Here is a 25,886-nt window from a genome sequence, read left to right as displayed (position 1 = left end):
CTAAGAAGCTGAAAGTATTTTCTTCTTTCTCTAAATTCTTACTATTTCCTTCCAGAGCAGACATGTGATGTCTACGATGCAACACCATGACTTGCAATAATTTGTACACGCATTCAACTAAAATAGGAGCACTTGGAAGTCAAACAACTTATCTTTACTTTTGTCACTCTTAGCTCCTACTACTGCCTTACATATAGTAAGTATTCAATAAATATTTTCTAATTAAGAATTTAAGGCATACTTTTCTATTCCTTAATTTGACAGAGGTTTATCACTTTTCTCATCCTTCCACATTCCATACCTAGTATAACCAGCACGAAAGGAAAGTTCACATACACAGAAATGTGGGATACTAACAGTTGCAAGACCAGGGCCTTTCTTTCCTCTCTGATGTATCTCCTCTTTTGGCGGGGGGTGGGTCTTAGACCTCCAACTTTGGTTCCATTATGTGGCCTTATGCTTATTCTATCCATATTTCATTCCCTTCTCCTATTTTCTTTTATTCTAGAGACAAATAACCTAATCATCAGAAGTTTAGCAATGATATAATCTCTAAACCACAGATGATAGAAACTGATTCAAGTTTCAAAAGAAGTTTAACAACCAAATTGTAAAATAAGCACTAGCCATGTATGCAGTTATAATTTAATAATAAGTATTATAAAGGAAGTCAGGACAATGGAATAATTATTTTCTTCTTTTTTGAGAGAGTCTTACTGTCGCCCAGGCTGGAATGCACTGGTATGAACTCAGCTCACTACAACCTCTGCCTTCCAGTTTCAAGCAAGCCTCCTGCCTCAGTCTCCAGAGCAGCTGGAACTATAGGTGCCTGCCACCAAGCCCAGCTAATTTTTTTGTATTTTTAGTGGAGACAGGGTTCACCATGTTAACCAGGATGATCTTGATCTCCTGACCTCATGATCTGCCCACCAAAAAAGCTTGGACAACTGAAGGAAGTATTTAGAGGTCTTCTTAAAAAAAAGAAAATTATAAAGTATTATATATTTTTAAAAGCTTTGAATAAAGATAATTTCAAAAGATCCTGTCCCAGCGTTCGAGACCAGCCTGGCCAACATGGTGAAACCCTGTCTCTACTAAAAATACAAAAATTAGCCAGGCATGGTGTCAATCACCTGTAATCCCCACTACTGGGGAGGCCGAGGCAAAAGAATTGCTTGAACCTGGGAGGTGGAGGTTGCAGTGAACCAAGATCATGCCACTGCACTTCAGCCTGGGTGACAGAGCAAGACTCCTTCTTGGTGTGGGAAAAAAAAAGAGTCTGACCTTTCCAATATTTAACAATATCTAACAAAGAAGCTTTGAAACTGGCCAGGTGCAGTGGTGGCTCACGTCTATAATCCCAGCACTTTGGGAGGCTGAGGCAGATGGATTGCTTGATCTCGGGATTTTGACACCAGCCTGGGCAACATGGCAAAATCTTGTCTCTATTAAAAACTACAAAAATTAACTGGGCATGGTGGCACATGTCTATGGTCTCAGCTACTAGTGGGGCTGGAGAATCACATGAACCCAGGAGGCAGAGGTTGCAGTGAGCCGAGATCATGCCACTGCACTCCAGCCTGCATGACAGAGTGAGATTCTGTCACCAAAAAAAGAAAAAAAAAAGAATTAGTTTTGAAACCATGTTACATATATCTAAAACTACACGGTACACGGTAGGTACCCTGTACATGCAAATAAATAGAGATAATAACCTAAACATCAGCAGTTTAGCAATGATATAATCTCTAAACCACAGATGACAGAAACTGACTCAAGTTTCAAAAGAAGTTTAACAACCAAATTGTAAAATAAGCACTACACATGTATGCAGTTGTAATTTAATAATAGTAAGTATTATAAAGGAAGTCAAGACAACGAAAGCAAACTCTTTGTGTCAATTTAGTAGATAACACAACTAAAAAATATTACTTAAGAAGCAAAATAGGCAAAGACATTTATCATTCAATACATATACTCCTTCAAAAATATGTCACCATACCATCTTCAATGACACGTCCTTTATCATCCAGCATGCCCTGAATTTCACAGCCTCTGACATAAACCAGGCCAACCTGCTCAATAAAAGGTCTCCTTCGGTCAAACTTAGTGCCATAAGGTTTTGTGGGACGTACGGTAATTAAAAAGCATACATCATGCTTACGAAGACCTGGTAAGATATAAAGACATTTTCATTTATTAGAATTTCATTGTTTTCAGTCTTTTGTAGGCAAATTCTAATTTGTCTCTCTACCTCTTATCTTTGGTAGAGAGATATCACCAGTGACCAGTGATTATTATTGCACTGTAACACAACCATGGGCTTTTCTATGATCTTTATTACTCAAAATTTCATAGCATTAATTGAAATGAAAACCTCTTTATATTAAAATTAGAAACGTTCATGCCAGAATACATTACTGAATAAGCCCTCCAAGTCATGCTACAGCTCCAAAATTGGATGCTCGTCATCATTCTTATTTTTAACATTCTTAATAAGTAACCAAAAATACAGTTGGCATACAATCCATCTATATCATATTTAGCAGGTTTTTAATATTGGTTTAAACTATCTATCAATGTTCCTCCAAAGACAGCCTAATTGTATTTTACTAAAACTGGTCAACTCTAGAATAATTCATCAGGGCCAAAAAGTATTGTTTACAGATATGATCTTGAGAAAGCTGGCTGAATATACACAGTTTCAGTTGGCAAATAATTTCTGAAAACAAATCCATTAAGGAAATTTTTATAAGTGAATGTCAAGAAACAGGAGTCTTGTGCCAAAGTCCATAGCTTCTCAGCCGCTAGACCCAATAATGGACTCAAATGGCTTCCCAGCTCCATTAAAAGAAGAGAAACTGGAAGACAAGGATTATAAAATTAGACCATACAACATGTAATGATACACCACTTAATCTTCATTCCATTTCCGATGTTTTTGTTAGCCATTATATGACATAAATGTAAATGTAAACGGTCTGCTTGCTCATAATCTTATTAACAACAAACACAATGAAATCAAATCAACAATGTGGGTATATGACTAATAGTACTGAAAAGATTTTGGTTTGTTTTAATTGGGGGACTGGTTAGAGGTGGGTAAAGGTAGAAATAATAACCCTATTCATAACACTGACTTAATTATTTCCCAATAAATTCTATGCAAAGCAGCAAGAGAAGTAATGAGAATGAACAAGGAATCGTTCTACTATCCGAGTTGTACTACTTGCATGACGTCTGATCTGCACAACTCATTAAAACTTCTAAGTCTAGGCCAGCTGCGGTGGCTCACGCCTGTAATCCCAGCACTTTGGGAGGCTGAGGTCAGGAGTTCAAGACCAGCTCGGTCAACACGGTGAAATCCTGTCTCTACTAAATGTACAAAAATTAGCTGGGAGTGGTGGCAGGCATCTGTAATCCCTGCTACTGGGGAGGCTGAGGCAGGAGACTCGCTTGAACCCCGGAGGGGGAGGTTGCAGTGAGCCAAGACCACACCATTGGCCTCCAGCCTGGGTGACAGAGTGAAACTCCATCTCAAAACAACAACAACAACAATAAAAAACTTCTAAGTCTAAAAGCCAAAGAAGGGGCCCCGAGAAGTCATTGATCCTCTACCAAGATAGGAGTTACTTTTCGGCATCACTGAGGAATAACCTCTTGCTCCTTCCTAAAGCAAACCATTTACTCTGTGACATCTTAGATCTACATTTTTTTTAATTCTGTATTACAATGAGCTCAACTCTCCCTCTCCTAACAACCATTTGTATCCACCCAATCCTAGCTGTGCTTTCGAAGCATTTCCATTTTATTAATTCTGTTTCCTTAACTTTAAATGAGAATACCGAAGATAAGGGCTTGAGGTTCACATCTTTTTAAAGGGACAAGCAGAATGTTTTATGGTATTTAAAAATCTTTAAAATTTACTTTTATAAAACAATATTCATTATTGTTTACAGAATCTCTCCTTTTTGCTCCCATTTTCCATTTGGCTATCCCATCTGTGATCAATATAGGGGCTGGTTTTTGGCCCAGGCCTCCCAGAGAACACTTTTCTTTCCATCATACCCCAGATTATCACTCATCCCACAATACCCTACTGTGCCCTTTCTTGCCCATCAAAATGTACCATTCCAGTTCTCATTCTACCAGAAGCTGATGTGTAAAAGAAAAAAAGACTGTCTCATGCCCTTCTGAAAGCAGTCAGTAATGGGGGAAGCGGCCTGTCTGGGTAAAACATCCTTTTGTTTTCCTTAACATCAAAATGCAGACTGTCATCTATAAATTCCTATAAAAAGTCATTTAAAATAAAAAAACTTCCAACCACTTACTACTTCTGGGGTACCCAGTAGGTTATCTCAGTTTACTACCCACTGTGTAAAACAGTATTTAATATCTCCTTAAGCTTCAAGGAATAATAAATATGAAACCTTCTGCAGCAACTTAATGGCTTTCTAAAGGTCCAGCAACAACAAAGGTGTGCCATTATTCTAGATGAATAATATAACAGAATGAAACTCTTTTGAAGGACATAGGGGTCATAAAAACAATCTGTCACAAACCATATGCATCATAGCAGGCATCTGTTAAACGTTTGGCTAGCTTTGGTGCTGGATTCCTTCAAAATTCTTTGATAATGATATAGTTCCCATGAATATAAACAGCTACATTGGTAGTAATAATTTCTGAAAACAAATCCATTAAGGGACTTTCCCTTTCCTTCTGGGATGCCAAGAAGGTAAAAAAAAAAAAAAAAAAAATGTAAATCCTACTGACTACTGTTTCTCAAAACAGGGCATCAAATAAGGCCTCTCACAGGACAGCTAGGAGAAAAACGTAAAAGTACTAATTAGAAATCAGTTCATATGTCACTTCTAGCAAAGATCTTATTGATGTTTCAACTCTATTGGACTTAGTAATGCCTCCAAAACAAATTAATTTTGACATGGAATGTTCATCCTTAAAATCTTGCCTAGCAAAAAAAATTGGAGAAATAACTCCGTTAATTTCTTGGCAATTATTACATATGCTCAAGTACATTTGTTTTCACTGATTCTTTATCCTTTCTGTCTTAGGTGCAAATAAACTATTATTTATTTCTGAGTTGTTTTAATTTTTTATTTTTATTTTCCACAAAGTGTATGCATTTCTATTCTTTTCACCTTGGCTACTTTTATCTTTTGAAAAATACCAATTTTCCTTCCTTACCACTCTGCATGTTTATACATTATACGTGGGTTTTTTCCCTGCTCTTTGGCGAACACTAATATTTTTATTCTTCTATATTGATCCCACAAATCCATAAATATTATCTTGCTAAATTTAAGACCTAAAGTGCTCTCCTCTAAGCTTTGCAAACTTCAGTTTTCAAAGCTTTGATATGCATGCAATTTTATGCTTTTTATTAAAATATTAAGATACCTACATATTCTTGTATGATCCCCGGTATTTTTGTTTATTTTTTATTTTTACCCTATAAAATAAAGCTTTGCACACAAATGGAAACTTGCTACAACCCAAATTACAGAATCAAATGCCACCTATGTAAAATAAAATGGCAATTAAAAAAACAAATTAAATGTAGGCCTAGATTATTTGAAACCATACGTGACAAAATTTGTTAGTATAGAACAGTGTACGGTGGTTAAGGCACTGTCTTAGTCTAATAATCTCAGGGCAGCCTGATTGCTCCTAAATAGCATGAGAATTTAGACTAATCACTTAACATTTTTTTTTTTAAGTTCTGGGGTACATGTGCAGATTGTGCAGAATTGTTACACAGGTACACACAGGCCATAGTGGTTTGCTGCCTCCATCCCCTAGGTATTTCTCCTTATGTTATGTAATGCCACACACCTACAACCGTCTGATCTTTGACAAACCTGACAAAAACAAGCAATGGGGAAAGGATTCCCTGATTAATAAACGGTGTTGGGAAAACTGGCTAGCAATGTGCAGAAAGCTGAAACTGGACTCCTTCCTTACACCTTATACAAAAATTAACTCCAGGTGAATTAAAGACTTAAATAGACATATGGGATCTAATTAAACTTATGAGTTTCTGCACAGCAAAAGAAACTATCATTAGAGTGAACCGGTAACCAAAAAAAGGGAAAAAATTTCTGCAAGCTACTCATCTGACAAAGATGAGTAATATCCAGAATCTACAAAGAATGAAAACAAATATAGAAGAAAAAAACAACCCCATCAAAAAGTGGGCGAAGGATATGAACAGACACTTTTCAAAAGAAGACATTTATGCGGCCAACAAACATACGAAAAAATGCTCATCGGCCGGCCATGGTGGCTCAAGCCTGTAATCCCAGCACTTTGGGAGGCCGAGGCGGGTGGATCACGAGGTCAAGAGATCGAGACCATCCTGGTCAACATGGTGAAACCCTGTCTCTACTAAAAATACAAAAAAAATTAGCTGGGCATGGTGGCTCGTGCCTGTAATCCCAGCTACTCAGGAGGCTGAGGCAGGAGAATTGCTTGAACCCAGGAGGCGGAGGTTGCCGTGAGCCAAGATCGCGCCATTGCACCTGGGTAACAAGAGCGAAACTCCGTGTCAAAAAAAAAAAAAAAAAAAAAATGCTCATCATCACTGTTCATTAGAGAAACACAATTCAAAACCACACTGAGATATCATTTCATGCCATCAGTTAGAATGGCAATCATTAAAAAATCTGGAGAAAACAGATGCTGGAGAGGATGTAGAGAAATAGAAACATTTTTACACTGTTGGTGGGAGTGTAAATTAGTTCAACCACTATGGAAGACTGTGTGACAATTCTGCAAAGATCAAGAAACAGAGGTGCCATTTGACCCAGCAATCCCATTACTGGGTATATATCCAAAGGAATGTAAATTGTTCTATTATAAAGATACATGCACACGTATGTTCATGCGGCATTGTTTACAATAGCAAAGACCTGGAACCAACCCAAATGCCCATCAATGATAGACTGAATAAAGAAAATGTGACACATATACACCATGGAATATTATGCAGCCATAAAAAAGGATGAGCTCATGTCCTTTGCAGGGGCATGGATGAATCTGGAAACCATCATTCTCAGCAAACTGATAAAAGAACAGAAAACCAAACACCACATGTACTCACTTATAAGTGGATGCTGAACAATGAGAACACATGGACACAGGAGGGGAACATCACACACTGGAGTCTGTTGGGAGATGAGGGGCTAGGGGAGGGGTAACGGGGTGGGGAGATTGGGGAGGAATCCCTGGTATTTTTAAAACTAATTATCAGAAAGAAAATTGCTATTCCTTAAATCAAATTTCAAGGATAAAGTTTAATAAAAGCTAAAACGATAATATTCAGTAAAAGTACTTTGTTATTGCTCTAAGTCAGGCGTCCCCAAACTTTTTACACAGAGGGCCAGTACACTGTCCCTCAGACCACTGGAGGGCCGCCACATACTGTGCTCCTCTCACCGACCACCAATGAAAGAGGTGCCCCTTCCTGAAGTGCGGTGGGGGGCTGGATAAATGGCCTCAGGGGGCCGCATGCAGCCCACGGGCCGTAGTCTGGGGACACCTGCTCTAAGTGAAAGTTCATAACAAGGCAAAAGGTAACGTCACTTTTTGAAACATAAAATTACCTTCCCATTCATCTTTGATGTGATCTCTGACATTCAGATTTATGGTAACATCTGCACGAACTCGGGTTGGCCAGTTTTCACCTATGTTGGGTTTGGCAACTTCAACTACAGTAAAAGCCACGATGGGCTGGGCCATTCTTGCCCAACCACCAAATACCACACCGCCATATTCAGACTGCCTGAAACCAAAGAAATGGATGATTACTCAAACAAAAAATAATTTATCCCCAACTTTTAGACAGGTAAAACTAGTAAGCAGGAATATTGTTTAGCTAGTATTTAAGCCCTAAATTAGTAACCCTGATTTCTAAACTTAAAAAAAATAATTAAAAAAACCTTTAACTCTCAATGTATAGAAAGTATATATGATAGTATGAAACAGATAATATGGTCCAGAAAAGAAACAAAAGTAGAGGAATATCTCCTCTCCAACCTAAGAAAAAAGCTAACCCTATGTGCATAAGAACATTCGGGGGCTGAGCCACTGTATCAAAGAAATAAAGAATCTAACATACTTAGTTTTATTTCGGCTTTACTGAGGTATACTTGACAAATAAAAATTGTATATCGTTAATGAATACAATGTGATATTTTAAGCTATGTATACAATGTGATATTATTACCAACACAGTTATCATTTTTTTTGTGTGTGGTAAGAATACTTAAGATCCTGGCAAGTTTTAAGTACATAAAACATTAATTATAGTCACCATGCTTTACATTAGATCTCTACACTTACGTATCCTATAACTGAAAGTTTAGACCCTTTGACCAACATGTCCCCATTTCCCCCACCCACAACCTGGTAACTGTCCTTCTACTGTTTCTATGCGTTTGCCTTTTTTAGATTCCATATGGAAAGTGAGATCATCAGTTTTTGTTGATCTGTATCTGGCTTAATACATTTAGCATAATGTACTCCAAGTTTATCCATATTGTCAAAAAAAGGATTTCCTTCTTTTTAAAAGCCGAATCATATTCCATTATATGTTTTTATACATGTACACATACGCCACCACATCTTCTTTATCCAGTCATCCCTTACGTTGTTTCCACATTTTGGTTATTGTGAATAATGCTGCAATAACCACAATAGTGCAGATACCTCTTTGGGATAGTGATTTTATTTCCTTTAGATAAACATTCAGAAGTGGGTTTGCTGGATCATATGATAGCTCTGTTTTTTAATTTTTTGAGGAACCTCCATATTGCTTTCCATAATGGTATACCAAGTAACATTCCTACCAACAGCGTGTAAGGGTTACCTTTTCTTCACTTCCTTGCAAACACTTATCTTTTGACTTTTGATAATTGCCATTGCCAACAGTTGTGATATTTGAATACTTCATTGTGGTTTTGATATGCATTCACCTGATGATGAGTGATACTGAACATCTTTTCATCTACCTATTTGTCATTTGTATGTCTTCTTACAAATGACATGTTATTCAGGTCCTTCATTCATTTTTTTATTGGGTTATACGGTCTTAGGCTATTGAGTAATATGAGTTCCTTACATATTTTGGATATTAACTTCTAATCAGATACATGGTTTGAAAATATTTTCTCTGAGCGGAAGCTATGGTGAGCCGACATTGCGTCACTGCACTCCAGCCCAAGAAACAGTGCAATGTTGTCTCAAAAAAAAAAAAACAGAAAAGAAAATATTTTCTCCCATTCTGTAAGGCTGCCTTTTCATTTTGTTGATTGTTTCCTTTGCTGTGCAGAAACTTTTAAGTTTGATGTGGTCCCCACTTACTTATTTTTGCTTTTGTTCCCTGTGCTTTTGGTGTCACCCAAAAATCATTGCCAAGACCAATGTTATGCAGATTTTCCCCTATGTTTTCTTCGAGGAGTTTCATGGGCTCAGGTCTTATGTTTAAATCTTCAGTCTATCTTCGGTTAACTTCTGTGTATCATGTAAGATAGGGATCCCCTTTCATTGTTTTATAAGTAGATATCCAGTTTTCCCAAAACCATTCTCTTTTTCCCATTGCATGTTATTGGTACATGCATCAAAGATTAGATGACTGTACACGTGTGGGTTTAATTCTGAACTTTCTGTTCTCTTTTGTTGGTCTATGTGTTTTTATGCCAGTATCATAATGTTTTGACTAATGTAGCTTTGTAATATAATTTGAAATCAGAAAGTATGATGTCTCCAGCTTTGTTCTTCTTGATCAAGATTGCTTTAGCCGGGCGCGGTGGCTCAAGCCTGTAATCCCAGCACTTTGGGAGGCCGAGGCAGGTGGATCACGAGGTCAAGAGATCGAAGTCGGGCGCGGTGGCTCAAGCCTGTAATCCCAGCACTTTGGGAGGCCGAGGCGGGTGGATCACGAGGTCGAGAGATCGAGACCATCCTGGTCAACATGGTGAAACCCCGTCTCTACTAAAAGGTGCAAAAAATTAGCTGGGCATGGTGGTGTGTGCCTGTAATCCCAGCTACTTAGGAGGCCGAGGCAGGAGAATTGCCTGAGCCCAGGAGGCGGAGGTTGCAGTGAGCCGAGATCGCGCCATTGCACTCCAGCCTGGGTAACAAGAGCGAAACTCCATCTCAAAAAAAAAAAAAAAAAAAAAAGAGATCGAGACCATCCTGGCCAACATGGCGAAACCCCGTCTCTACTAAAAATACAAAAAATTAGCTGGGCATGGTGGCGTGTGCCTGTAATCCCAGCTACTCAGGAGGCTGAGGCAGGAGAATTGCCTGAACCCAGGAGGCGGAGGTTGTGGTGAGCCGAGATCGCGCCATTGCACTCCAGCCTGGATAACAAGAGCGAAACACCGTCTCAAAAAAAAAAAAAGATTGCTTTAGCTATTCAGGTCTCTCCATGTTACTAATTGGCATCTTTTCATTTCAGCTTGGAGAACTTCCCTTGGTATTTGCTGTAAGGCAGGTCTAGTGATGACAAACTCTCTCGGCGTTTGTTCTGTTTTGTTTTTTGGTCTTTATTCCTCTTTCATTTCTGAAGGACCTCTTTACTAAGTTTTATTTTATATTGTTACCCTTGTATCCTTTTCATAAAGACTGGCTCAATTGTTAATATTTTATTTTCTGTATTTTAAGTATAAGCTGTTTCAAATACATTTTAGGACAAGCTATAATTTCAAAAAAAATTTAAAACAAGCAAATAATATCAATGCAAAAAATTCCTTTAGAGTATATTTAAATCATTTAAAAGATGTTACTATGGATTAGAGAAAAAAATAATCAAGCTAGTTGTAATAACCAGAACCACTAACATCCCAATGCCTATTCTTTCTTCTTATGTTAGTCTAACTAGTGCTTTAGTTTTTATATTAAATAGTTGTATTTGGGAAATCAGTAACATAAAAGTTGAAGCAGCACTCCAAAATTAGAAGTACTGCAGAATATGACACACCTACAAAGATAAATTGCCTCCTATGTAAAGACTTAATGTCACAACAAAGAACTGTAGAACTTCATAACATCAAAAGGAGATACTAATTAAAAACAAAGTTCTGCAAACCAATGGCTTCGTTAGTATTGGGACAATTTCTAAAAGAAATTACATAGTGTCTAAACTCTTGTGAAACAACTTCCTTTCACCTCTTCCATTTTTGCAGCTTTAATGCAGTATAGTTTACATATATAACATTTATCCACTGTAAATGTACAAGCCCATAGTCCTCAGTAAATTTACAGAATTGTGCATTACCACAAAATCCAGTTGTGGAACACTTCCATCGTCTTTAAAAAGATCCCTCTGGCCAGGTACGGTGGCTCACGCCTGTAATCCTAGCACTTTGGGAGGCTGAGGCAGGTGGATCGCAAGGTCAGGAGTTCAAGATCAGACTGGGCAACATGGTAAAACCCTGTCTCTACTTAAAAATAGAAAAATTAGCTGGGCATGGTGGCTTGTGCCTGTAATCCCAGCTACTTGGGAGCCTGAGGTAGGAGAATTGCTTGAACCAGGACCTGGGAGACAGAGGTTGCAGTGAGCCAAAATCACGCCACTGCACTCCAGCCTGGGCTACTACAGAGCAAGACTCCATCTCAAAAAAAAAAAAAAAAAAAAAAAAAAAAAAGATCCTTCTTGTCCAGTTACAGTCAATCCCTGTGACCAAACCCAAGCAACCACTAATCTACTCCCCTGACCCATTTTTCTTCTTATAAAATCTATTTGAAGCATTAAAAAGTATAGATTTCTGGCCTTTAAGCATATCCTCTCTTACTGCTGGTTAGTGGGCTTCAGCACCCTGAAAACATGATCACTGGAACCACATACTGAGTCAAAATGCTTTCGTTAGTTTTCCATCTTCAAGATACGTAAAACAGAAAGAAGCCTAGCCCTGTTTTAGGTTTCAACAGTTTTAATACTTTTCAATGATGGGCATTAAAAATGTAAATTTTGAAAAATCTATTATTACAAATGTGAATGAATTAACTCCAAAAAGTGACATTTTCTTCCCCTGCCAGAAAATGGTATAATTAAAAAAAAATTCTTTTATTAATAGACCAAAAGAACTCAAAGTATTTTTGCTGCACTTGGCATTTAAGTAAAATATAAATGAATTCTATTTGTTGAACTGCCAGTTAATAAATCCCTAGAGTCTGCAAAATGGCCAAAATTAGGCCCAAAATCTCAGCATATAAACTCAAGGTAATGGTAAACTGTAAAGAAGTTTTCTGATCAAGCACTCCCCCAGGGTCCAAACAATGGGCAACAATTTCAGCAAAGCTGTGGGCAGAAATGATCAGCCAGTGGATATACAAATTTCACAGTGCTCTCCTGCCTACTGACTCAACTGATTATTAAGTAATAAATGCTTTGTGTTGTATTTTATAGTCTCATCCAGAATAACTTCTCACATAATAATTAATTAAAAAATAGAACTCTGTATGAAATAAAACATGGAAGTGAAAAAATAGCTCATAATCACAGTGTCTGTGGTAGCTCTCTATAATTAGTAAGGAGAAGCTTGGAAGATACCTGAATCAGTTCATATTCCAAAGCTGTTCAGCTTTTCACATAAAATGCAGTATAAACATGTATGTATACATGGTGTGCTATAATATAATAAAAATCCATCTCACAGTATTTTACTCATTTATAATCACGTGTGATGTATAACTTATATCTATCAGTTTCATACTCTGAATGAAACAGTGAATAAAGAGCATTTGCCTAAAGTCAGCCATATCTATAAAACCAAATTAACCTTTACAAATTCTTGTAATGCAGAGTCACTACCATAACCAGAAAGAAAGACTTTTCTTAGCTAAAGGAATTCCAGACATCAGCTAGCAGGTGGAGAGTGGAGTTTATGCAGAATAATTCCTAAATAACAAGACCAACTCAACTGGCCCTAAAAGTAAATCCTGGTGATTTACTCTCCTCCACAGAATCTATGGGTGGAGAGACAGAGAATACTTTCTAACACACCACCCCATACAATGCTCAGCAACAGCCCTAATCCTCTATCCATTCCCCTACAGAGGTGGAGTGAGAATACTGTGGCAACAGTGACAAGAGTAGCTGGATTAATGGAACATCCCTTTATTATAAGCTTCTTCCATGACTTAAACTGTCCTTCCCTAGCACAGACCTGCTGGCTAACCCCTAGCCTTCAATTAGGCTTTAAGTAAGGTCCGACCTACTACCCTCTACAGTTCCCCTTTCCCTTCCTGAGCATGATGACTTCTTCTCCCCGCTCCCCAGTCTCCCATCCCCATTCCCAAGTACCCAGATACGTAGTTTATATTTTAGCACTTGTGATACATGTTAATTCACATTTTAAAATGTCTCCAAGAGTAAGTATCTCCTATTTTAGAGGGTACCTTTGTGCTAGGTATATTATTTCTAAATATACCAAGGTTTCTGACAGAAGTTTATCAGTCACTGTCTGTATCATTTCATTACAGGTGGAACCAATTTACTAACCATGGCTTCATTCTGCTGACACTATCTTCGATGTCCTGCCGAATTTCATAAGTTGACTCTAAGCGGAAGAGGTTAAAGTTCCTTAGCAGGTAGTCATGAAGAGTCAAAAACTGCAAATTCAATTTGGGAAGAGCTAGACAACCTGAAAAGGAAAACATCATCCATATCTGAATTATTCTTCTAATCAGACATTTGCTCTCTGTGTTAAAAAAAACTGGCACCACAAAACTGAGAATATAATGAATGCCTGAAATGCGGCATATTTGATAACATCTTATTTTTGTTTCCACACAGATGTTAAAACCAGATTAATAAATGTTGGTTATTAAGAATTAGGGGTGAAGCTGGGCGTGGTGGCTCATGCCTATAATTCCAGCACTTTGGGAGGTCGAGGCAGGTGGATCGCCTGAGGTCAGGAGTTGGGAGATTAGCCTGGCCAACATAGTGAAACCCTGTCTCTACTAAAAATACAAAAAATTAGCTGGGCATGGTGGCAGGCACCTATAATCCCAGATACTCGGGAGTCTGAGGCAGGAGAATCGCTTGAACCCAGGAGGCAGAGGTTACAGTGAGCAGAGATCACACCATTGCACTCCAGCCTGGGAAACAAGAGCAAAACTCAGTCTCAAAAAAAAAAAAAAAAAAAATTATTAGGGATGAAGGATGAGTTTTATTAAAACATGTAACCTGCATATCAGTGATTCATATGTAAACAGTACTCCTTCAAAGTATTTAAAGATACTTGTACTAACAGTCTCAAGTAATTTAAAACTTCTTCCCTTATCACCTAATTTATTTTTAGCAAATATTAAAGTGAATCATGTTACCATAAATTTCGCCTATTTAGCATAAACACTGAATTATTATGTTACATTGCATAAATCAATCTCCAATGATCATTATTATGATCTGAACTTGCCTTGTGGCTAACCTTTAAGGATAAAACATTGCTTGTATGTTATTCCAGACTCCTCCTTCTCTGACTATATGAATAAACAATATTCTTTCCATTATTCTCACTTAACACTATTTCTCCTGGACAAGAAGTGACCAACCACTTGGATTTTTTAAATCCCAAAACACAATTTACTGATAAGTCACAGTCTCATCATTGTTGTCCATATTACCAAAAAATAAATAAATAAAGGCAACAACATTGACGTACAAAAATTTAACATTATTTATATTAGTAAACTGACTTATAATCCAACTCAATTTCTTTCAGTAGCACATTTTTATTTTAAAAAACCCCGACAATTAAACTGTCACCACTTTGCAACACTCAATGAATTAACAAATCTAGGTGTTAAGTATCAATAGCTACTAACAGCACAAAAAGAGAGATAAGCAGACAGTACGTGCCTCCTGATAAAAGAACATACCACTACCAGGAATCTTGCCAAGGAGAACCTTAACCTGAGACTCTGCCTAAGCTGGTATCAATTTGCCAGAAATATAAAAAAAAGAGGAACATATGCTGCAATATGCCATGAGTATTCAGTCAGAAAAACCTAGACTGTGGGAAACTCTAAGATCAAACAACTTTGGTTCGTCCGCAGAAAAAAAAAAAAGGAAAGAAAGGGACGTACAGAGGGTACCAGTAAAGTAAAAGACTTTTTTTTTTTTTTTTTTTGAGACGGAGTTTCACTCTTGTTACCCAGGCTGGAGTGCAATGGCGCAATCTCGGCTCACCGCAACCTCCGCCTCCCAGGTTCAGGCAATTCTCCTGCCTCAGCCTCCTGAGTAGCTGGGATTACAGGCACGCGCCACCATGCCCAGCTAATTTTTTGTATTTTTAGTAGAGACGGGGTTTCACCATGTTGACCAAGATGGTCTCGATCTCTTGACCTCGTGATCCACCCGCCTCAGCCTCCCAAAGTTTTTTTTTTTTTTTAATGAAACCTTGTTAGCTATCCCAGCATCCTCCCATATGCCCTTTCCTGGTTACAGCTTCTTCCCTTCACCTGAAAGTAACCATTTCCTGACTTTCATAGCAATCACTCTCTTAATTTCTTTACAGTTTTATCACCCAGGTGTGCATCCCTAGACATAAGAAATCAACATATGAACCACTCTAAGGAATGTTCTGAAACCTAGCACAATATTAGCACACTGGATTTACTGGGGTTGTGGCTCTAGGATATGTCATAGAGTAACCATTTTAAGTAAATATACCAATACTTATACTTGTGATGTCTTTAAAACAGTCACATTTCTTCTAACAGTAATACCATTGTTCAAAAACTGTCCTGAAATTTCTTTTGCAATATGCCTTCAAGGTCAGGTGCAGTGGCTCACATCTGTAATCCTAGCACTTTGGGAGGCCAAGGCGGGCAGATCACAAGGTCAGGAGTTCAAGACCAGCCTGCCAAACACAGCAAAACCCCATCTCTACTAAAGATACAAAAAATTAGCTGGGTGTAGTGGCACAAGCCTGTAGTCCCAGCTACTTGGGAGGATGAGGCAGGATAATCACTTGAACCCAAGAGGTGGAGGTTGCTGTGAGCTGAGATCAACAATTGCACTCGAGCCTGGGCTACAAGAGTGAAACTCAGTCTTTAAAAAAAAAAAAAAAAGGAGAAGAAGAAGAAGAAATATGCCATCAAAATATATCTGAATACACTTTTGCATACACTCAGTTGTGACAAATTCTCATTCTCAGAGGATGAGTGGAAAGTGAACAAACTAGGCAATACCATTTTGGATCAACACTAAGGGTTTACTCTCAATTAATGATAATATCTTTCTTTTGGTGTTTATTACCTGGCTTTACATAGCATTCAAAGAGCCCCTAAAAAAGGCTTTGAAAAACAAAAGCTCTATCAAACACAGCCTATCATAGTGACACAATTAAAGCTACACCTCATGCATTATCAAGTCTCCTTGAAAACAGTCTTATTGTCGGGTGCAATGGTTCACACCTGTAATTCCAGCACTTTGGGAGGCTAAGGTGGACAGATCGCTTGAGCTTAGGAGTTCTAGACCAGCCTGGGCAACATAAAGAGACCCTGTCTCTACTAAAAATACAAATAGAAAAAAAAAAAAGTGGGCATGGTGCACTCCTGTGGTCCCAGGTACTAGGGAGGCTAAGGTGGAAGGATTACTTGAGCCCAGGGGCAGAGGCTGCAGTGAGCTGAGACTTTGCCACTGCACTCCAGCCTAGGTGACAGAGCAAGATTGTGTCTCATACAAACAAAAAATTACAACAGTCCTAGGGCTTTATGGTTATATTTTTTACACGGTGAAATGTGTATAGTTAAATGTAAAGAAAATCCTTAGTGCTAAAGCATTCAAAATACGAAATCTTTTCTAGCTTCTAAGGTTAACTTCTGGGTACCAGGAAATTATCCTAATGTACAGAAGAGACTGAAGTACACTGTCTATAACTGCCAATTATACATGAGAAATCTGACTGTTTCATTGTACAGCTGAAGCCATATTTATTTACCATACCTTCTCCAGAATAGTACTCAGTTGGGACAATATTTTCATCCCATATAATTTTCTCAGTTGGATACAAAGGCATCTGGTTCAGCTGCTGAATCTGAGAAATTCGACGTTCATGACGAGATACCTAAAAGAAAGGAAACAAGTTCATGCAGAAGGTTAGAAGCATCTTTTTTCAATCAAAATAATTTATGGAAGATGTTTCAGGCCTATCAGTTATTTCATGCCTATATCAGTTATTGTAGCAGTTCAACAAGAGATTTTTTTTTCTTTTCCTACTTTCTCCATAGATCAAAGATGACAAATGAACCGACGGTGATGGTCTTTGGAAACAGAGAGACCTGAGTTCAAATCCCAGCTCTTCTATTTATGAGTACTGTAAAAACTGGCATGTCACTTTAACCTTCCTGAACTTAGTTTACTTTTCACTGAAACAGATAAAGTGCCACACACCTCAAGTTTCTTAAGAAAACGAAATACTATAAAACAGTGTCAAAGTCCCTGGCACACGTCAAGAGTTTAAAAACCATGACACTTAAGTTTTGGACTATAGTTTTCATCCTTATACTAACCAGTTATATCATCTGGGCAAGTTTATTAATCTATCACCCTAGTCTTCTCTCTCTATGTTCCCTTCCATGATGACTTCTATGTACCCTTAATATTAGTATTTTAGTAATCTATCTCAAATGTGAAATTAAGTGTTTAATAATGCTAAAATGATACGTTCTTACAACATATCACATTCTGTTCAGTGAAGACAACATAATTATATAAAAAATCATATCTGAACAATATGCATATTTCAAATTTTTAATCATAAATTGAATATTTGAAGAATCCAAAGTCTGAAGAATCCTAATCCAAATCCTCCCTTTCCCTTCAGGGGAAACATAATTGCAGTTCTTGCCATTAAGAAAAAAAAGAAAAAAAAAAAAGTAAAGGGAGGAAACAAAACATAATGTTGTAGCACTATACATTTTTAAAATTATTGTCTTTTGGTGAAACTATTTAAATTTTAGGAAAAAAATTCCAGCCACAAGACTTTAATAGGCACAGGATCAACGTTATACTCAAATTTGTTGTCCATTAGAAGAATTCCTGAAAATAGGCTGGGCACGGTGATTCATGCCTGTAACCCAACACTTTGGGAGGCCAAGGCAGGGGAATCACTTAAGGCCAGGAGTTCGAGACCAGCCTGGCCAACGTGGTGAAACCCCATCTTCTACTCAAAAATAAAAAACTTAGTCGGGAGTCGTGGCACACACCTGTAATACCAGCTAGTCAGGAGGCTGAGACGCAAGAATCACTTGAAGGCAGAGGTTACAGTGAGCTGAGATTACACCACTGCACTCCAGCCTGGGTGATGGAGTGAGACTTTGTCTCAAAAAGAATTCTTGAAAAAAATTCTCATTTCTTTCTATTGTGAAGATTTATTATTAATCCCCAAAACCTGACTCATGAGAGAACTTACAGGGTCATAAAATAGCACAGGAAATTTTAGGAATTAAAACAGAGACAATGAAAAGAGATTTGCACATAAATACTTGCTAATGGAATGATTCATCCAGAAAGTAGTTTAAAGAGATAAAATACTTGAGAAAAGAAATTCAAAAGATGAGAAAGCAAATCTCATAAAATCAAATGATAATACAATTCCAAAAACAAAATGGGAATTACCCACCTAATCTTTGGCCCACAAAATATCTATATGAACCTACATCTTTAAGAATGATTTAAAAAGGCAGGGAAAACCAAATGCAAAATTCAGAGAACATTAGTATTTACCAGCAATTCTAGAAGAAATTCCTTATCAAAAGTTGTGTCTTCATTTTTAGGAAGAGTTGGCAACAAGCAGAGGTATGATGCCACCTGGTGGAGTGTGTTTGAACTGCAGAATAGAGAACAATAATTTACTCATAGTAACTTACTTCACTTCACTTTTGAAACACGTATTGTTACAAATAGCTTTATAAAAACAAATATAATACTATGACATGGGCAGCAAATATCAAAAACCAGCAATGAAAATTAAGGCTTCTGTGCAGGGTTCTCAACACGTTTTCTGCAAACCTCTCATTGTACCCACGATCTTTCTAGGCAGTCCCCAAGAACACTTTTAAATATTCATACTAAGACACTATTTGTTTCACAGTTTTATTTAAGAATGTCCTTGATGAAGCAGCAAAAAAAATTAATGCTATTAAATTTGGACTCGAGTATCGTTGTTCTTTTTCTCTCTTTTTTTTTTTTTTTTTTTTTTTTTTTTTTGAGACGGAGTTTCGCTCTTGTTACCCAGGCTGGAGTGCAATGGCGCGATCTCGGCTCACCACAACCTCCGCCTCCTGCCTGGGTTCAGGCAATTCTCCTGCCTCAGCCTCCTGAGTAGCTGGGATTACAGGCACGTGCCACCACGCCCAGCTAATGTTTTGTATTTTTAGTAGAGACGGGGTTTCACCATGTTGACCAGGATGGTCTCGATCTCTTGACCTCGTGATCCACCCGCCTCGGCCTCCCAAAGTGCTGGGATTACAGGCTTGAGCCACCGCACCCGGCCCTTTTTCTCTTTTTTAATTCTGTGACAAAACTGGAAGTACATATTTGGCACACAACTTTTACTTCAAAAATGACAAACTATACAGCCTTGGACAAATGGCAATTTTCTTTCGAATTTCAATTTTTGAATGAAATAAGTCTATAATTTCAAGGAAAACAACTATCAGTATTTGCTGTCAATGATAAAATTTGAATTTCCATGTGAACGTGAAAAATTAGAATTTGGGAAAACCAGTATTTGCCGTCAGCTTCACGGCCTTCCATTATTTAATTGGTTTCATCACCTCCCAAAAATCCCTTGTGCTAATTTATAGCTAACCCCCTTCTCCATCCCAATCCAGCAACCATACTCAGTTTTCTGTTTGTAATTTTGTCTTTTCGGGTCAAATAAATGAAATCATACATTAGGTAGTCTTTTTTTTCTTGCTTGCTTTTTGAGACGAGTCTCACTCTGTCACCCAGGCTGGAGTGCAGTCACATGTTCTCAGCTCACTGCAAACTCCACATATGGGGCTTCAGCAGTCCTCCTACCTCAGCCTCCCCAGTAGGTGAAACCACCAGTGTGCACCACCACATCCCGCTAAATTTCTGTATTGTTGGTAGAGATGAGGTTTTACCATGTTGCCTAGGCTGGTCTCAAACTCCTAAGCTCAAGTGATCCTGCCTCAGCCTCCCAAAGTGCTGGGATTACAGGTGTGAACCACCACAGCTGGTCTTAGGTAGCCTTCTGAATGGCTGCTTTTACTTAGCATAATGCATTTGAGATTCACCCACACTGCACTATTTATCTGTAGTTGGTTCCTTTATGTTGCTGAACAGTATTTCATGATATGGCTGTATCACAGTATGATTATTTATTCAACAGCTGAGGGACATTTGTGTATTCCAGTTTTTGATGATTTTGAATAAAGCAACTATATTCCTTTTCCTATATATTTTTGTGTGAATATAAGTTTTCACTTCTCTTGAATACATCTGCAAGTGGGAAACACTGGATCACGATGTAAGTTCACGTTTATCGTTACAAGAAAGTGTCAAATTTTTCCAAAACAGCTATCCTACTTTGAATTCCCACCAGCAATGTATGAGAATTCCAACTGCTACACATCCTTGCCAAGAGTCAATGTTAATCCATTTTGGGTTTTTTGTTTCTTTTGTTAAGACAGGGTCCACTCTGTGGTCCAGGCTGAAGTGCGGTGGTGTGATCATAGCTTAGTGCAGCCTCGATCTCCTGGGCTCAAGCAATCTTCTTGTCTCAGCCTCCTGAGTAGCTGGAATTACAAGCACGTGCCACCACACTTGGCTAATTGTTTTGATTTTTAGTAGACAAGTGATCTTCCCGCCTCAGCCTCCCAAAGTACTGGAATCACAGACATGAACCACTGTGCCTGACCTTATCCATTTAAACAAACAAAAAAAATTATAATAGGTATGTAGTATCTTGTTATGGTTTAAATTTGAATTTCCCCAAAGACTAAACATGTTAAGCATCTTTCCATGGACTGACTGACATCTATCTATCTACTTTGATGAAATGTCTGTTCAAATCTTTTGTCATCTGTAAGTTTTTTTATTATTATAGGAGTCCCCCTTTATCTGTGGTTTCACTTTCCATAATTTCAGTTACTCATGGTTGATCACAGTCTGGAAATAGGTAAGTATAGTAGAATAAGATATCTTGAGAGAGATACCACATTGACATAACTTTTATTATAGTACATTGTTCTAACTGTTCTCTTGTTACTACTGTTGTTAATCTCTTACTGTGCCTAACTCATAACTTTATCATAGGTTTTTACATATACATGTAAAAACACAGTGTATACAGGGTTCAGTACAATATGCAGTTTCAGGCATCCACTGGGGTTCTTGGAACACATGCCCTGCAGAGAGAGAGGGGACTACTGTATTGAGTTCTGAGATATTCCTTCATCAAATATCTATTTAGCCAATATTTTCTCCTAGTTTGTAGCTTTTTTTTTTCCATTCTCTTATCAATGTCTTTCAAACAGCAAATGTCTTTTAGTTTTGATCAAGTCCAATTCATCATTTTTTTCCCATTATGGGTTGTGCTTTGGTGTCCATAGACAAACCACAATCGCAAACATTTTCTCCAATATTTCCCAGAAGTTTTGGTTTTGACATTTAGGTCTATAATCCATTTTGAGTTAATTTATGTATATGATGCAAGGTATGGGTCAAGGTTCACACTTTGCATGTGAATATCTAATTGTTTCAGCACCACTGTTGAAATCCTTTCTTTATTGAGTTGCCTGGACACATTAGTCAAAACTCAACTAACCATGTAGGTGTGGTATATTTCCGGACCTCTATTCTATTCCACTCTATTCTATATATATATATATACACACACACACACACACACACACACACACACACATATATGTTTATCAATACCATAATGTCTTGATTACAGTAGCCTTTACAGCAAGCCTTGAAATTAGTAGAAATCTTCCAACTTTGTTCTGTTACAAAATGGTTTGGGTTATTATAGTTCCTTTGCCTTCCCATGCTGTTTTCCAAGTAAGTTTGCCAATTTCTATAAAATATCCTACTAGAATTATGACTGGAATTAAATTATATCTGTAGCTTAATTTGGGAAGAATTCATACCTTGAGTCCTCTTACCCATAAGCAAGACCTAGCTTCTAATTTTTCAAATTAATTCATTTTAATTGCACAGACTTCCTTGACATGGTTTCAGATTCTACTGTGAAACTAATTTTTAAAGAAACCACCACTTGTTAAGTTCTTGTACAGTATCAAAGAAGAATATTCTCAATTATTTGATAAAGCTTATCAAAATACATGTCCCTCTGTGTAAGGTCCAATGTTCTCAATTTACTTCAAAACAATATCTCACAACAAACTGAATACAGAAACAGATCTGCAAATCTGTCTTCAATTAAATCAGACATTAAAGAGATTCACAAAAATGTAAAACAAAGATACTCTTTCCACTGTGCATTTTTTTTTTCATTTTGGAGAATATATTTCTCATTAGCAATACATATGCTAACATATAATAGATTTCAATCTTTTTTTTCGTTTTTGAGAAGGAGACTTACTCTGTTGCCCAGGCTGGAGTGCAGTGGCACCTGAGGTCAGGAGTTTGAGACCAACCTGGCCAACATGGTGAAACCCTCAAAATGCAAAACTTAGTCAGGTGTGGTGGCGCATGCCATAGTTCCAGCTATTCAGGAGGCTGAGGCAGGAGAATCACTTTAACTTGGGAGGCGGAGGTTGCAGTAAGCTGAGATCATACCACTGCACTCCAGCCTGGCACTCCAGTCTGGCCAAAAGAGGGAGACCCCGTCTCAAAAAAAAAGAAAGATTCAACAATAGATTGACTTAAAAAAAAAATAGTACGGTGGGTCTGGGCGCAGTGGTTCACACCTGTAATCACAGCACTTTGAGAGGCCGAGGTGGGTGGATCACAAGGTCAGGAGATTGAGACCATCCCTAACTAACATGGTGAAACCCCATCTCTACTAAATATACAAAAACTTAGCTGGGTGTGGTGGCACGCACCTCTAGTCCCAGCTACTCGGGGAGGCTGAGGCAGAAGACATGCTTGAACCTGGGAGGCAGAGGTTGCAGTAAGCCAAGATGGCACCACTGCACTCCAGTGTAGGTGAAGGAGCGATACTCCATATCAAAAAAAAAAAAAAAGGTGGTCCTGTTTAATAGAACTCTATGTAGTTATTTAAAAGACTAAAATGAATCTATATGTTATCAATTATATTAAATCCTCATATGAGAATGAACAACCAAACCAACATCAGTTTATTATATTTTAAATAGTCAAGGAACTACATCTAATTTCTCCCAAGAGCTGGGAGATTGATACGGAATAGTAGTTAAAAGTAAGTTAGGACTTGGAAATCACACTATCCAGGTTTAAACTGTATCTCTGCCACTTACTTGCTGTGTAACTTAGGCAAATTACTTAACTATTGTATGCCTCAGATACCTTATATGTAAAATGGTACCTAGTTCTAGCATGAGTATTTTAAGAACTGTTTACATACTTAACAGAATTCTATCACATAGTAAATAAATGTATACCATTATTATTACTATTTTCAAAAGGGCATATTAGCAGATAGCTAAGTGCCAGAGGAAATTACTAATTTTAGAAATTTTAAACATGCAAAAATTTCCCTAAGTCACACCTCTAATATCACACATATGAATATTTATTGGTTTTTGTTGTATGTTGTTTATGACTGATGAGATGGACCAGCTTTATGTTCTACTTTAAGAAAAATTTAAGATCTAGGCAAATTGTATACATCATAAAAAATAGAAACTTTACCAAAAATATATGGATCATTATAGTTAAGTGGCTCAAAGACACAAAACTGCTAGAGAGAAGCACTAGTTGTAGGCATCAGTAAAGAGTGAAATAATAAGTAATATTATCTAAAGTAGTATAAAATGATTAAAAGCAATAAAGACAAATAAAACTGAGGGAGCATGATACAAAGAAAGGATATATAGTTTTTTCATGTTGTTTTACCTAAGAGGTCCAAAAAACTTGACCAAGGATTCCCGAGTATCTACTTCTGCCACATTTGAGAGGGCAAAATCATAGAGTTCAGGGAAATGTGCAAAAGCAGCTCTCTGGAAAATAACAGCAAAAAATATCAATCATTAATGTCTACATATTAATATACACATCTACTATTTAATAAAAATAATATTTTCTAAAAATATTAACACATTTCTCTTTCTTACATTCTTCTTTTAAGTGACCTCTATCTTTTTTTTTTTTTTTTTTTGAGATGGAGTTTCACTCTTGTTACCCAGGCTGGAGTGCAATGGTGCGATCTCGGCTCACCGCAACCTCCGCCTCCTGGTCTCAGGCAATTCTCCTGCCTCAGCCTCCTAAGTAGCTGGGATTACAGGCACGCGCCGCCACGCCCAGCTAGTTTTATTGTATTTTTAGTAGAGACGGGGTTTCACCATGTTGACCAGGATGGTCTCGATCTTTCGACCTCGTGATCCACCCGCCTCGGCCTCCCAAAGTGCTGGGATTACAGGCTTGAGCCACCGCGCCCGGCCAAGTGACCTCTATCTTAATCAGACAGCAGCATGTAATAAAAAGAGAAAAAACTACAACTATCATAGCAGAAATATAAAAAACATAAAGTCGGTGTTCAGGTTTTGACATCTAAAAGGATCGTCAATATATATGAATATAGCCACAAAGGCTAGCTTCATTGATAGAAAAGGAGAAAATACTAAATACACACTTGATTATCAAGAACAGGTCTAATAAGACTAAAAGAAATTCCCAAGGGAAACTCCAGCTGCAGAGAGAACTTGAAGGAGAGACCAAAAACATTATGCATATGCCTTGCTTTCGTTTGGAACTCTGGGAAGAGAAGACCTCACAGGGTAACACTCTAAACCAACACGGGGTAAGCTGCAAGAAACAGAATAGTAGCATTACAAGAGACTGACTTAGGTAATGTCCCTAGTCTTCCTTGATGTGTAGCACAGAAAAAATGCAGAAGTTTTCATTTGTTCCAGGTGGATGACACAGAAGGTTGCCAAGGTTGCCATGAGTGAGCTTGCCATGGGATTATGGGATTACTGTACACAATGGCAAATGACTCTGCAACCCAAGCATGAGAATAACTATGTAAACAAGGAAATAAACAAGAGTCGGCCCTCAGAAGGATGCCAGCACCATCAAGCAAAGTTGGGGCCTCCTCAACAGGGGAAATAGCCAAGTTCCTTGAGAGCAATCATGACGCCTTGCCTGTGTCAATACAATAGACCACATGCCGTATCAGCTGTGGTCATTCCAAGGACAGAGCTGGGACAAAAAACACTAATGCTCTAAAAAAGAAGCCAGAAAAGACATCCAAATTAACTCCTCTTCCAAAACAATAAGGGTATTTTAGTGTCTCTACATACCTAGTAGGAAAGAAGGAGAACAGAGATTTTTTCTTTTTACACCATTATTATTTTTTTAATTTCCTCTTAAAAAAAAAAGGTACATGTGAAGAACATGCAGGTTCTCTTACATAGGTATACATGTGCAATGGTAGTTTGCGGCACCTACTGACCTGCCTTCTAAGTTCCCTCCCCTAAGCCCCCACCCCCAACGGGTCCTGGTGTGTGTCGTTCCCCTCTCTGTGTCCATGCGTTCTCAATGTTCAACTCCTACTTAGGAGTGACAACATGCGGTGTTTGGTTTTTTGTTCCTGTGTTGGTTTGAAAATGATGGCTTCCAGCTTCATCCATGTTCCTGCAAAGGACATGATCTCATTCCTTTTTATGGCTGCACAGTATTCCATGGTGTATATGTATCACATTTTCTT

At 37.8% G+C, this 25,886-nt stretch overlaps 1 protein-coding gene across 1 annotated transcript in view; it reads right to left on the bottom strand.

Annotated features, from left to right (window-relative positions):
- The window catches only part of AQR (aquarius intron-binding spliceosomal factor), a 129,073-nt gene that overhangs the window by 57,409 nt on the left and 45,778 nt on the right, over positions 1-25,886 (bottom strand). The window contains exons 13-18 of the mRNA XM_003935747.4: positions 24,074-24,177; positions 18,764-18,866; positions 16,982-17,102; positions 13,529-13,670; positions 7,626-7,804; positions 2,003-2,170 (exon numbers count right to left, since the gene is read on the bottom strand). Coding sequence (XP_003935796.1) covers positions 2,003-2,170; positions 7,626-7,804; positions 13,529-13,670; positions 16,982-17,102; positions 18,764-18,866; positions 24,074-24,177 — 817 coding nt within the window. The remainder of the gene's footprint in view (positions 1-2,002; positions 2,171-7,625; positions 7,805-13,528; positions 13,671-16,981; positions 17,103-18,763; positions 18,867-24,073; positions 24,178-25,886) is intronic.

Source organism: Saimiri boliviensis, chromosome 2 (genome assembly GCF_048565385.1).
Source record: "Saimiri boliviensis isolate mSaiBol1 chromosome 2, mSaiBol1.pri, whole genome shotgun sequence".
Taxonomy (NCBI): domain Eukaryota; kingdom Metazoa; phylum Chordata; class Mammalia; order Primates; family Cebidae; genus Saimiri; species Saimiri boliviensis.
The sequence above is the reverse complement of the archived record's forward strand: the minus strand, read 5'-3'. Positions and strand labels throughout refer to the sequence as shown.